Source organism: Rhinopithecus bieti, unplaced genomic scaffold, assembly GCF_001698545.2.
Source record: "Rhinopithecus bieti isolate Rb0 unplaced genomic scaffold, ASM169854v2 scaffold_3527, whole genome shotgun sequence".
Taxonomy (NCBI): domain Eukaryota; kingdom Metazoa; phylum Chordata; class Mammalia; order Primates; family Cercopithecidae; genus Rhinopithecus; species Rhinopithecus bieti.
In genome coordinates, this window is record NW_016804488.1 from 275,911 (window position 1) to 288,660 (window position 12,750).

At 39.2% G+C, this 12,750-nt stretch overlaps 1 protein-coding gene across 1 annotated transcript in view; it reads right to left on the reverse strand.

Moving 5' to 3' along the window:
- The window catches only part of PKD1L1 (polycystin 1 like 1, transient receptor potential channel interacting), a 203,514-nt gene that overhangs the window by 94,826 nt on the left and 95,938 nt on the right, over positions 1-12,750 (reverse strand). The window contains 3 exon segments of the mRNA XM_017868553.1: positions 669-725; positions 1,843-2,038; positions 10,589-10,700. Coding sequence (XP_017724042.1) covers positions 669-725; positions 1,843-2,038; positions 10,589-10,700 — 365 coding nt within the window.

The window sequence follows — 12,750 nt, forward strand, 5'->3', positions numbered from 1 at the left end:
CCTCCCTTCCTTCCTTCCTTCTTCCCTCCTCCCTCCCTCCCTCATTCCCTTCCCTTTCCTTCTTTCTTTCTTTCTCTTTCTTTCCTTCCTTCCTTTCTCTCTCTCTTTCTTTCCTTCTTTCTTTCTTTTCTTTCTCTCTTTCCTTTTCTCCCTTCCCCTTCCCTCCCCTCCCTTTCCTTTCTTTTTTTGACAGAGTCTCGCTGTGTCGCCCAGGCTGTAGTGCAGTGGCACGACCTCGGCTCACTGCAACCTCCACCTCCTGGGTTCAAGCAATTCTACTGTCTCAGTAGAGTATTTCTCCCGAGTAGCTGAGACTACAGATGCACACCATCACTCCTGGCTAATTTTTATATTTTTAGTACAGACGGGGTTTCACCATGTTGGTCAGGCTGGTCTTGAACTCCTGACTTTGTGATCCGCCTGCCTTGGCCTCCCAAAGTGCTGGGATTACAGGTGTGAGCCACCGCTCCTGGACTGGGTTCCAAATTTCTATATTCAAAATATCTGAGATGGGCTTTGCTATTCAGATGAATTCTTAAGGGAAAATCACCTTTCTAATCTAAGTGTCAAAATATGATTCTGGACAGTGTATTTTTCAAGAACTGATCATGTCCCTCAAAACTATATAAAATAGCAGGAAAATATTCTTGGGAAAAAACTGCACTTACCTTATTAGAGAAGCTCACGAGGTCCCTCAACATAAGAACAGAATCAATCATTTCTTCCTGACCGGCAGAAACAACAACAAAACAAAAAGAAAATGCAGGGAGAGGAAAATTAGCTTGTTTGGGTTAAAGTTACATTTTGCCTATGTAGAAATAGCACAGATTCCCTGCTTTTTGGCCAAGAGACCAATTGGAAGCCAGACCTTCTGTAGAGAGACCATTACTGTGGTGTCCGGTTTTCCTGGAAATCCAACATCTCTCCTCAATGTGCCCCTGGACATCCTCAGCACACCCCACCAGGGAACTGACATGAAGGCTGATGAAATAAGGGAACAGAGCTAAGCAACATTTCTTTCTTTCTTTCAGATGGAGTCCTGCTCTGTCGCCCAGGCTGGAGTGCAGTGGTGTGATCTCAGCTCACTGCAGGCTCTGCCTCCTGGGTTCACACTATTCTCCTGCCTCAGCCTCCCGAGTAGCTGGGACTACAGGCGCCTGCCACTACTCCCGGCTAAATTTTTTTTGTGTGTATTTTTAGTGGAGATGGGGTTTCACTGTGTTAGCCAGGATGGTCTCCATCTCTTGACTTTGTGATCCGCCTGCCTCAGTCTCCCAAAGTGCTGGGATTATAGGCGTGAACAACCACACCCAGCCAGAACTAAGCAACATTTTAAAAAAGGGTCAGGAAGAATGAGAAAAAAATTACATCAAGTGAAGTAATTGTAAATGTAATGAAATAAGATGTATTATTTGTAGATGTGAATATTCTCTATTGACAATTATAAGACAGCAGTTGCAGAAATTCTGTGAGCAAGGACAGTCACATTTGAATACGTGGTGATTTCTTCAGAAGTTGCACACAATTGTGAGCTTAACTCTCCAAGATAAAATCAGACTGTTTTACATAAGTTGTACTTAAACAAACTTTAGCAGAATTATCTGTAACAGTGATTGACTTGGTCATTCTCCCTTTTATAAACTAGCAGCATTCATTTGTGATATATATCAGCTGACTAGAGAGACCACAGCCATGTATGGGAACTGAGCTAGCTGGCCCTCTTGGTCTCATTTCTTGCCTGTGTTTCAAAAGCATGACAACTTGCTAGTGAGCCAGTCAATCATGAGCCCTGCCACTTGATAAAGGTTTACAGACACAAACTCACCCTCCTCTGGGCCATACCTGATCTACAAAAGCTAATTTGCATACTGAAGAAATTAATGCATCCTGTATTCGTGACCATTGGTTGCAGGAGGCAGTTTTGTCCTCCTTAGACAAACGACTCAGGATTCTGGTGATCACAGTGATGTAGTTCCTGATTTCTGTGTAACTCCCCATCAGCTGGAGGGTAGAGAGGTTTTTCAGGCTGGAATTATATCTGAAGGAAAAACAAGAGTTATCATTACTGTTCCAACACGTGGCAAAACTTTTCACCCTGCCTACCAAGAGTGGGATGGGCTTTGTTGTAAAAATACCTCTTGGACAGGTCAGGGTAGAAAGAGAATGATGCAAAGGAGAATTGGTCTGTACAATGGAAACTCTAAAAAGAGGCAGTAAGCCATAATATAAAATTTTACAAAAACTCCTTTTATCAGAAGTAAAAAAGGCACAAGAAACCAGCTACTAATATAGAAGCATCATGGCAAGTGAAAGAATGTATTCCAGAGCCAGACAGAGATACCACCGTGCTACAGCTGGCCGGAGTTTATGACTCCGGGTTTCAATAATTGGGTATTTATTTACTTATTTACAAACAGCATACTTACTTGCACTGGAAAAGATAACACAATATTGTGAAAAGAGGCCTAGGCATGTGGTCAAAGGCCAGTTCCAGCCCTTGCTCTGCAATTTATCTGCTGTATGAGCTCAAGGTTTGTTTAAGAGAATAAATGAGCCTCAGTTTCCAAATGTACAAAATAGAAATTTTCATCTGGATACATCGCAGTGGGTCATTGCAAGAAGTAAATTAATCAGAAATCATGTTCTAATTGATTAGAAAATGCATCATGGGCTCTATACACATATGCTTAAGTTCACCCTTGACCACTAAGTGATTCGTGGAGACTAAAACCCTAGGAACCCAAGCTAAAGATAAAAAGAACAAATAAATCTGAGCAGAAACATTACTGGCTGCACAATGAGGGGAAGTATACTTTACAGAATTCATCTTGTCAAACTAATAAACATATAAACCAATGACCAAACAAGCAAAAACAATGACCACAAGCCCAGGAAAAGGAGGTGGGCCAATCCCCAGGGTGGCTGCAATACACTATCTAAAATGTCCAGTTATCAATGAAAAATTATGAGACATCCAAAGAAACATTAAGTGTGACCCAAACATGAGAAAAATAAGCAGGCAATAGAAAATGCCTATGAGGAGACTCAAATGTTGGATTTAGCAAGGACTTTGAAACAGCTATTATAAACATGATTCAAAGAATGAAAGGAAACCATAGTTTTAAAAATCAAAGGAAGTGAGAACAATGATTAGTCAAATACAGACTATCAATAAAGAGACAGAAACTATAAATTTATAAGTTATAGAGAGAACCAAAGGGAAATTCTGAAGTTACACATATAATAATTATAACAAAAGAGATGTTCAAAAGTAAATTTGAGAAAAGAAAGAATCTAGAAACTTGAAGACAGAGCAAGAGATTATAAATAACAGGAAGAAAAAGTAGGAAGAAAATGAATAGCAACTCAGAGAAATGCTAAACAATTAAGTTCCTGAATTACCTTTTTCTCTCTCTTCTTATTTAAAAAGCCATTCCATAAAGACATTTCTATAGAGCTGTACTGTCGGGCCCATAACACACAGAAATGTAATATAACAAGAACACAAAGGCCAGGCACGGTGGCTCATGCCTGTAATCCCAGCCCTTTGGGAGGCTGAGGCAGGTGGATCACCTGAGGTAAAGAGTTCAAGACCAGCCTGGCCAACATGGTGAAACCCCATCTCTACTAAAAATACAAAAAATTAGCTGGGTGTGGTGGTGTGCACCTGTAATCCCAGCTACTTGGGAGGCTGAGGAAGGAGAATCGCTTGAATCCGGGAGGCAGAGGTTGCAGTGAGCCAAGATCATGCCATTGCACTCCAGCCTGGGTGACAGGGCGAGACCTCATCTCAAGACAAAACAAAACAAAACAAAACAAAAAACAACAAAAACAAAAAACACAAATAAGGGAGGTGGGAATAAAACTATATATTTTATTATATATAAGAATAAAGAAATGACACTAGATGGTAACTTAAAGCCACAGGAAGACATGAAGACAAACAAAAATACTAAATAAGATTAATATACATTAAAAGCAATTTCTAAAAACATATTTGTGCTCTCTTCTCCAGTTTATTTAAAAGACAGAAAATTGGCCAGGTGTGGTGGCTCACACCTGTAATCCCAGCACTTTGGGAGGCCGGAGTGGGCAGATCACCTGAGGTCAGGAGTTCGAGACAAGTCTGACCAACATGGAGAAATCCGATCTCTACTAAAAATACAAAATTAGCCAGGCATAGTGGCGCATGCCTGTAATACCAGCTACTTCAGAGGCTGAGGCAATAGAATCGCTTGAACCCAGGAGGCGGAGGTTGCAGCGAGCCAAGATCGTGGCACTGCACTCCAGCCTGGGCGACAGAGCGAGACTCTGTCTCAAGAAAAAATAAAAAGACAGAACATTTTATAAAACCATAATTATAATATTGGACTGTTGGGTTTGTAACACTGATAGATGTAACATACATAATAATCATAACACAAAAAGGGAAGAGGAAATGAATCTATAGAGGAGTAAATTTTCTACATCTTGCTGAAATTAATATAAATTTGAAGTAGTTTCTAGTAAGTTAAAGTGTATATTGTAAGCCTGAGTGCAACAACTAAGAAAATATCTAAAATACATACTTAATAATCATTAAAGGAGTGAAAATGGTATACTAGAAAATACTTAACATAAAAGGAGGCAGTAAAGAAACAGAGGAACAAAGCAATAATGAGACATGTAAAAATTAAGCAAAATGGCATACATAAATCCATCCAACCACATCAATAATAATATTAAATGTGAATACATGATCCAATCAAAAGGCAGAGATTGTAAGACTATATACAAAACCAAGATTCAACTATATGCTGTCTACTGGAGTCTAGCTGAGGTTCAAGGATAAAATTAGGTTGTAAGTAAAAGGATGGAAAGAGACATGCAAACAGTAACAGCAAAGCATGTAGAGTGGTTATATCTATACCAGACAAAAAAGAAATTAGACAAAAACAGATAGTAACAATAAAGAGGGACGTTTTCTAATGATAATATAGGTAAATTCATCAGGAAGATTAAAAAATTGTAAACATATAGGGACCTAACAACAGGTTCCATATACATGAGCAATAATGGACAGAACTGAAGGGACAGACAGAAAACTCAAAACAATAATACTGTTAATAATGGATAGAACCATTAGGCAGAAAATCAACAAGGATACATAAGACTCAAACAATAATATAAATCAATTAGACCTAACAAACAACCATTGAACATTTTAGCCAACAAAATCAGATACATATTCTTTTCAAGTGCACATGGGACATTTTCTAGAATACACCATATAGGAGGTCACAAACAAAACTCAACAAATTTTAAACTACTGCTATTATACAGAGTATATCCTCTGACCATGATGGAATTAAATAATTAGAAATAAATGACAAAAGAAATTTGGAAAATTACAAATATGTGAAAAAGTAAAAACATTCTCCTAAATATTATAATCAATGGTTCAAAGAAGAAATTGCAACAAGAATTACAAAATGCTTTGAGATTAATAAATGAAAACACCAACATTCTAAAACACATTGGGTGCAGCTAAATCAGTGCTTGAAGGGAATTTAAAGATATAAATGGCTATAAAGAAGATGCCAAATCGATAATCTAATTTTTCACCTTAAGAAACAAAACAAAACAAAACAAAAAAAAAAAGATCAAAGTAAACCAGAGCAAGCACAAGGGGAAAAAAAAGAATAAAAATTAGTGTAGGAATGAATGAAATAGAGAATAGAAAAACAACAACAACAACAACAAAAAATCAATGAAGCCAAAAGCTGGTTTTCTGAAAACATCAACAAAATGACAAATTTTTAGCTAGACTGACAGACAAAAAATAAGACAGGGAAAAAGAGAAGACTTAAATTACTAAAATCAGGAATAAAATTGATCTCTACTGACCATATAGAAATAAAAAGGATTATAAGAGAACACCATACAAAACTGTATGGCAAAAAAATTAGAGAATGTAAATGAAATGGAAAATTCCTAGAAAGAAACAAACTACTGAAACTGACTCAAGAAGAAACAGAAATCTGAATAGTTAAGATACTGAACTAGTCATTTCAAAATTTCCACAAAGAAAATGCCAGGTCCAAATAACTTTGCTGGTAAATGTTTATAGAAGCATCACTACCCATCCTTCACAAAATCTTCCAAATATTTGAATGCAAAGGAAGCTAGGTGTGGTGGCACACACTTATTATCCCAGCACTTGGGGAGGTCAAGGTGGGAGGATTGCTTGAGCCCAGGAGTTTGAGACCAGCCTTGGCAACATGATGAAATTAGCTGGGCATGGTGGCATGTGCCTATAATCCCAGCTACTTGGGAGGCTGAGGTGGAAGGATGGCTTGAGCCTAGGAGGTCAAGGCCGCAGTAAGCCATGATCGTGCCACTGTACTCCAACCTAGACAACAGATGGAGATCTTGTCTCAAAAAAAAAAAAAAAAAAAAAAAAAAGGAATACTTCCAAACTGATTGGGGCCAGTATTATTTTGATACTGAAACCAGACAAAGACAACACAGGAAAAGAAAGAAAACTACAGGCCAATAACTCTTACGAACATAGACAAAATTCTCAGTAAAGTACTAGAAATCAAACCTAGCATGCAGAAAAAGATGTATACATCACGACCAAATGGAATTTGTTCCCAGACTGTAAGAGTGATTGAACATCTGAAAATCAATCAATTTTATATAACTTGTGTCTTAGTTTGTTTGTGCTATTATAATAAAATACCTGAGACTGGGTAATGTATAAAGAACAGAAATTTATTTTCACAGTTTTGGAATCTGGGAAGTCTGAGATCAGGACACCAGTAGGTTCAGTGTCTGCTGAGGCTGCTGTCTGCTTCCAAGGTGGCACCTGTTGCCGCCTCCTCCAGAGGGGAAGAAGGCTGTGACCTCACATGACAGAAGGGACAGAACAACAAAAGAGGGTCTAGCTAGTTCCCTCCAGTCATTTTATAAGGTGACTAATTTCATTTATGAAGCAGAACCCTTATGGCCTAATCATCTCCTACAGGCACCACCTCTTACTACTGTTGCATTGGGAATAAAGTTTCAACAGAAATTTTAGAGAGGACACAAACATCCAAACCTTGACAAATTAACAGACTAAGGGACAAAAAACATATAATCGTCTTCATAGACCTAGGAAAAGCATTTAACAAAATCCAATACTTTTTTATAATGAAATACACACACAACAAACTAGGAATAGAAGAGAACATCCTCAACCTGATAACGGTTGTCTATGAAAGGCCTCTAGCTAATGTTTATATGAAGTGGTGAAAGACCGAGTGCTTCCTCCTTAAAACTGAGAAGAAGACCAGGATTTCCACGCTTGCCACTCTGTTCAGCACTGAACTGGAGGTTCTAGTCAAGAAAATTAGGCAAGAAAAAGAAATGGAAGGCATCCAGATTAGAAAGAAAGAAGCAAAATTATCTCTAGTGACAGATGACATGATCTTGTATACAGAAAATCTCAAGGAATTCAGTGAAAAACCATTAACACTAACAAACACATTCAACAGGGTTATAGGATACAAGATACTCCCCCCCAAACTGATGTACAGACTTGACAAATCCCTATGAAAATCCCAGCTGGCTTTTGTTTTGTTTCGTTTTTCTATCCCCTTCAGCAGGTGTCTGGAACCCCAGTCTGCCCCAGCCAGAGGAAGGCTGAAGAGGCTGGTGGGCATGAAAGCCATTGTGCCATGCCTGTGCTGCTTTGTTTTTGCAGAAATTGACAGGCTGATTCTAAAACTCATATGGAAATATGAGAGACCTGAAATACCCAACCTTGTAAAAAGAACAAAGTTAGTGGGTTCAGCCTTTTCAGTTTCAAAATTTACTACTAAACTATAGTAATCAAGGCAGCATAGTACTGGTATGAAGAGAGACATTCAGACTGATGGAATAGAATTGAGAATCAAGAAACAAACCTTTTAATTAGGTTATCAATTATAAAAATACAGATAACCTACATAAAAATGGGTAAAGTACTAAGCAGACATTTCTTCAATGAAGATATACAAAGCACATGAAAAGATGCTCAACCTCATCAATTACTAGAGAAATGCAAGTCCAAACCTTAATGAGATACTACTTCATACTAACTAGAACAGCTGTGAACAAAAAGACAATAACCATTGTTGGTTAGGATATCAAGAAACCGGAACCCTCATACATTGCTAGAGGGAATATAATGGTGCAGCCAGTATGGAAAACAGTTTGGTAGTTAACGTATGACACAGTGTTTCCACTCCTAGTTACCTACCCAAGGAAAATGAAATCACATACTGACACAAAAACTTGCACATAAATGTTCATAGCAGTGTGATTCATGATAGCCAAAAAGTGAAAACAACCCACACACTCATCAACTAATGAATGAATAAATAAAATATGGTATGTTCAAAAACAATAAAATATTATTCAGCAATAAAAAAGAATGAAGTGCTGATATGTTCTACTACATAGATGAAACTCGAAAACATTCATTCATATGCGAAGTGAAAAAAGACAGTTACTTAAGATCGTATGTTGTATTATCTCATTTACATGAAATTTTCAGAATCAGCAAACCTGTAGATACGAAACAGATTTGTGGTTGTCTGGGGCTGGTGGGAGAAAGCTGGGTGGTGGATAAAGGGAGCGACTGCCAATAAGTCAAGGTTTTCACGGGATGATGAAAATTGTCTAAAACTAGCTTATGGTGAAGGTTGCATAATTCAATAAATTATTAAAACCAAGGAACTGCATACTTTAAATGGATGAACTATGTGAAATGTAAATGGTATCTTTAAAACTGTTTTACAAAAGAAGAAATTGAGGCTGGGCGTGGTGGCTCATGCCTGTAATCCCAGCACTTTGGGAGGCCCAGGCAGGCGGATCACGAGATAGGAGTTCAATACCAGTCTGACCAATATGGTGAAATCCCATCTCTACTAAAAATCCAAAAATTAGTTGGGCATGGTGGTGCGCACCTGTGCACCTGTAGTCCTAGCTATTCAGGAAGCTGAGGCAGGAGAGTCGCTTGAACCTGGGAGGTGGAGCTTGCAGTGAGCCGAGATTGTGCCATTGCACTCCAGCCTGGGTGACAGAGCGAGACTCTGTCAAGAAGAAGAAGAAGAAAGAAGAAGAAGAAAGAAGGAGAAGGAGAAGGAGAAGGAGAAGGAGAAGGAGAAGGAGAGGAAGGGGAAGAAGAGGAAGAAGAGGAAGAAGAGGAAGAAGAAGAAGAAAAGGAAGAAGAAGAAGAAGAAGAAGAAGAAGAAGAAGAAGAAGAAGAAGAAGAAGAAGAAGAAGAAGAAGAAGAAGAAGAAGAAGAAGAAGAAGAAGAAGAAGAAGAAGAAGAAGAAGAAGAAGAAGAAGAAGAAGAAGAAGAAGAAGAAGAAGAAGAAGAAGAAGAAGAAGAAGAAGAAGAAGAAGAAGAAGAAGAAGAAGAAGAAGAAGAAGAAGAAGAAGAAGAAGAAGAAGAAGAAGAAGAAGAAGAAGAAGAAGAAGAAGAAGAAGAAGAAGAAGAAGAAGAAGAAGAAGAAGAAGAAGAAGAAGAAGAAGAAGAAGAAGAAGAAGAAGAAGAAGAAGAAGAAGAAGAAGAAGAAGAAGAAGAAGAAGAAGAAGAAGAAGAAGAAGAAGAAGAAGAAGAAGAAGAAGAAGAAGAAGAAGAAGAAGAAGAAGAAGAAGAAGAAGAAGAAGAAGAAGAAGAAGAAGAAGAAGAAGAAGAAGAAGAAGAAGAAGAAGAAGAAGAAGAAGAAGAAGAAGAAGAAGAAGAAGAAGAAGAAGAAGAAGAAGAAGAAGAAGAAGAAGAAGAAGAAGAAGAAGAAGAAGAAGAAGAAGAAGAAGAAGAAGAAGAAGAAGAAGAAGAAGAAGAAGAAGAAGAAGAAGAAGAAGAAGAAGAAGAAGAAGAAGAAGAAGAAGAAGAAGAAGAAGAAGAAGAAGAAGAAGAAGAAGAAGAAGAAGAAGAAGAAGAAGAAGAAGAAGAAGAAGAAGAAGAAGAAGAAGAAGAAGAAGAAGAAGAAGAAGAAGAAGAAGAAGAAGAAGAAGAAGAAGAAGAAGAAGAAGAAGAAGAAGAAGAAGAAGAAGAAGAAGAAGAAGAAGAAGAAGAAGAAGAAGAAGAAGAAGAAGAAGAAGAAGAAGAAGAAGAAGAAGAAGAAGAAGAAGAAGAAGAAGAAGAAGAAGAAGAAGAAGAAGAAGAAGAAGAAGAAGAAGAAGAAGAAGAAGAAAAGGAAGAAGAAGAAGAAGAAGAAGAAGAAGAAGAAGAAGAAGAAGAAGAAGAAGAAGAAGAAGAAGAAGAAGAAGAAGAAGAAGAAGAAGAAGAAGAAGAAGAAGAAGAAGAAGAAGAAGAAGAAGAAGAAGAAGAAGAAGAAGAAGAGGAGGAGGAAGAAAATGGCTTTATAGGCTCTGAAGCACCTGCACAAATGCCATGCAAATATGAGTTAGCAGGAGTGCAGTGATAGCACCTGGACTTTTTTATTTGCTCCATCTTGAGAAGATGAGTTCCTGACATGTTTTTGACACTTGTTAACAACTTGGGGGACAGCCAACTCTGGAGGAAATATAAACAATGGCTAGAATGTCTGTGTGGCATTGTGTTACTCACAGGTCCTCGCCCAGACAGTCATTTCCATGGTAGCGGGGCAGCACAGTCACCACCACAGTGCACGGCTGGACCTTGGAGCCTTCTCCATCTGTGATTTCAGTGGAAACCATGACTGTGAAGGAACATGTCAGAAGAGGGTCATCTTGGACATGTGGGTTACAGAGATGCTTCTTCACATACAGACAGCATCTTATGGATGACTAAAACTGTGGCAAGTGCTGAAAAAGGGGCCAGGTTCCAGGCCACAGGGAGCCCAGGGAGTGAAATACAAACTCGGCAATGGACCGTCAAGGCTTGGGGTTATAGTTTGACCAGTTCCTAAATGATATATAGAAATTTAACAGGCCTAGAAAAAAGGTGAAGAAGAATTCTGACAGAGGGGACTTTTTAAAAGACCTAAGACCTGTTTGGGGGACCCAGGAATTCCTTCATGTAACAGGGGTGCAGGGCTGTGGTGAGGAGACGCAGATCAGGCTCAGAGTGCAGATGATGGCCAGATAGTGAGGGCCACAGGTACCGTCATGGGAACCACACAGAAAGATCGACACCCAGGTGTGCCCTGCATATCTTCATAACAACACTCTCAACCTAAAACCCAGTGCCAAGGATTGGGGACTTAATTTTGGAGGTCAGTGCTTCCCAAGATGTGGTCTATGGACACTTGTAGCCCAAGAGCCAGGAATCTTGTCTAAAAGCAAATTCTGGACTCCATCTTCCCCCCATGATTCTGAGTCAGTGGATAGTAGGTGGGCCCTGGAGGCAGTAATTTTAACAAATACCCTTAACAGATAAGGTTGGTCCTATGCACAGACATAGAAAGTCTAAGAGAAGGAGCAGTTTTTAGGCAAGACTCCACCAACTTTGACAAGCTGAGTCTGTGCCATACTCACTCGTGCAAAAGACAGGACAAGAAAAGGTGTGTATTATTTACTATATTGTATTTATTTTGCTTATGTTTGCCCCCTTATAAATTTTGGGTTCAGGTATTCATAGGAATTGACTGTACTGAAACTGACAATTATAAACAAATATCATGGTTGTGAATGATTTGAGTAACATCACTAACCCTGACACTGCTCCGGGACTGTGACCTAAAATTTGGTCTGTAAATTTATGTTAAGAAATCCTTACTTCCAACACAGAGCTGAGGCCCTGGCCCAAGGTCCTTCCATTGGGACATTTGCCCAGCCTAAGTCTCACATAACCCTGTATGCAGCTTGACTTCAAAAAAACTCAAGATCAAATGGAGTATAAAGTCACTGTGATACAAAGCAGAGCATGATTATGAAGATCTCAAAATGCTCTTTCAGAAGTTTTGCTCAATATAATTGACTCGTATCTAGAAGAAGGTGCAAGTATTTCTAACTGAAGGTGACAGGCAAGGTCTCATGAAGAAGGGGGCATTTCAGCTTGGCTTAAAGGAGAGGTGAAACTTAAATAAATCAGGTGAATGAAGTAGTTCAGACTTCAGCCTTAATAATCTTACCAGAACAAATCAAAGAAACTTCTAGATCAGTGACTCTCAACCTTCCCTGCACGTCAGAATCCTCCAGACGTTAAAAAATAAAACAGAAATTTAAAAAGTCACCACCTCCCAAGATTTTTATTTAACCTGCCTGGGGTTGTGCATGACAAGACGCCTTCCTAAATGGTTGCATGTCTCTTATACTCAGTTGCAACCAGTTCCAAGGGACTGGGTTAGAAGTGACCACAACCTCAGGAATAGGGTCAGAGGAGAAAGTTGTCAACACTGGGGGATTCATTTTGTTTTGAGGTTATGTTACTAACATGCTAACTCAACATTCATTTACCCCACATTTTGTTCCTTAGGGGAATACCTTGATTTGGTTTTATCTATAATAAATGCAAGATTCGGCTGGGCGCGGTGGCTCAAGCCTGTAATCCCAGCACTTTGGGAGGCCGAGACAGGCGGATCACAAGGTCAGGAGATCGAGACCATCCTGGCTAGCATGGTGAAACCCCGTCTCTACTAAAAATACAAAAAACTAGCCGGGCGAGGTGGCGGGCGCCTGTAGTCCCAGCTACTCTGGAGGCTGAGGCAGGAGAATGGTGTAAACCCGGGAGGCGGAGCTTGCAGTGAGCTGAGATCCGGCCACTGCACTCCAGCCTGGGCGACAGAGCAAGAATCCGTCTCAAAAAAA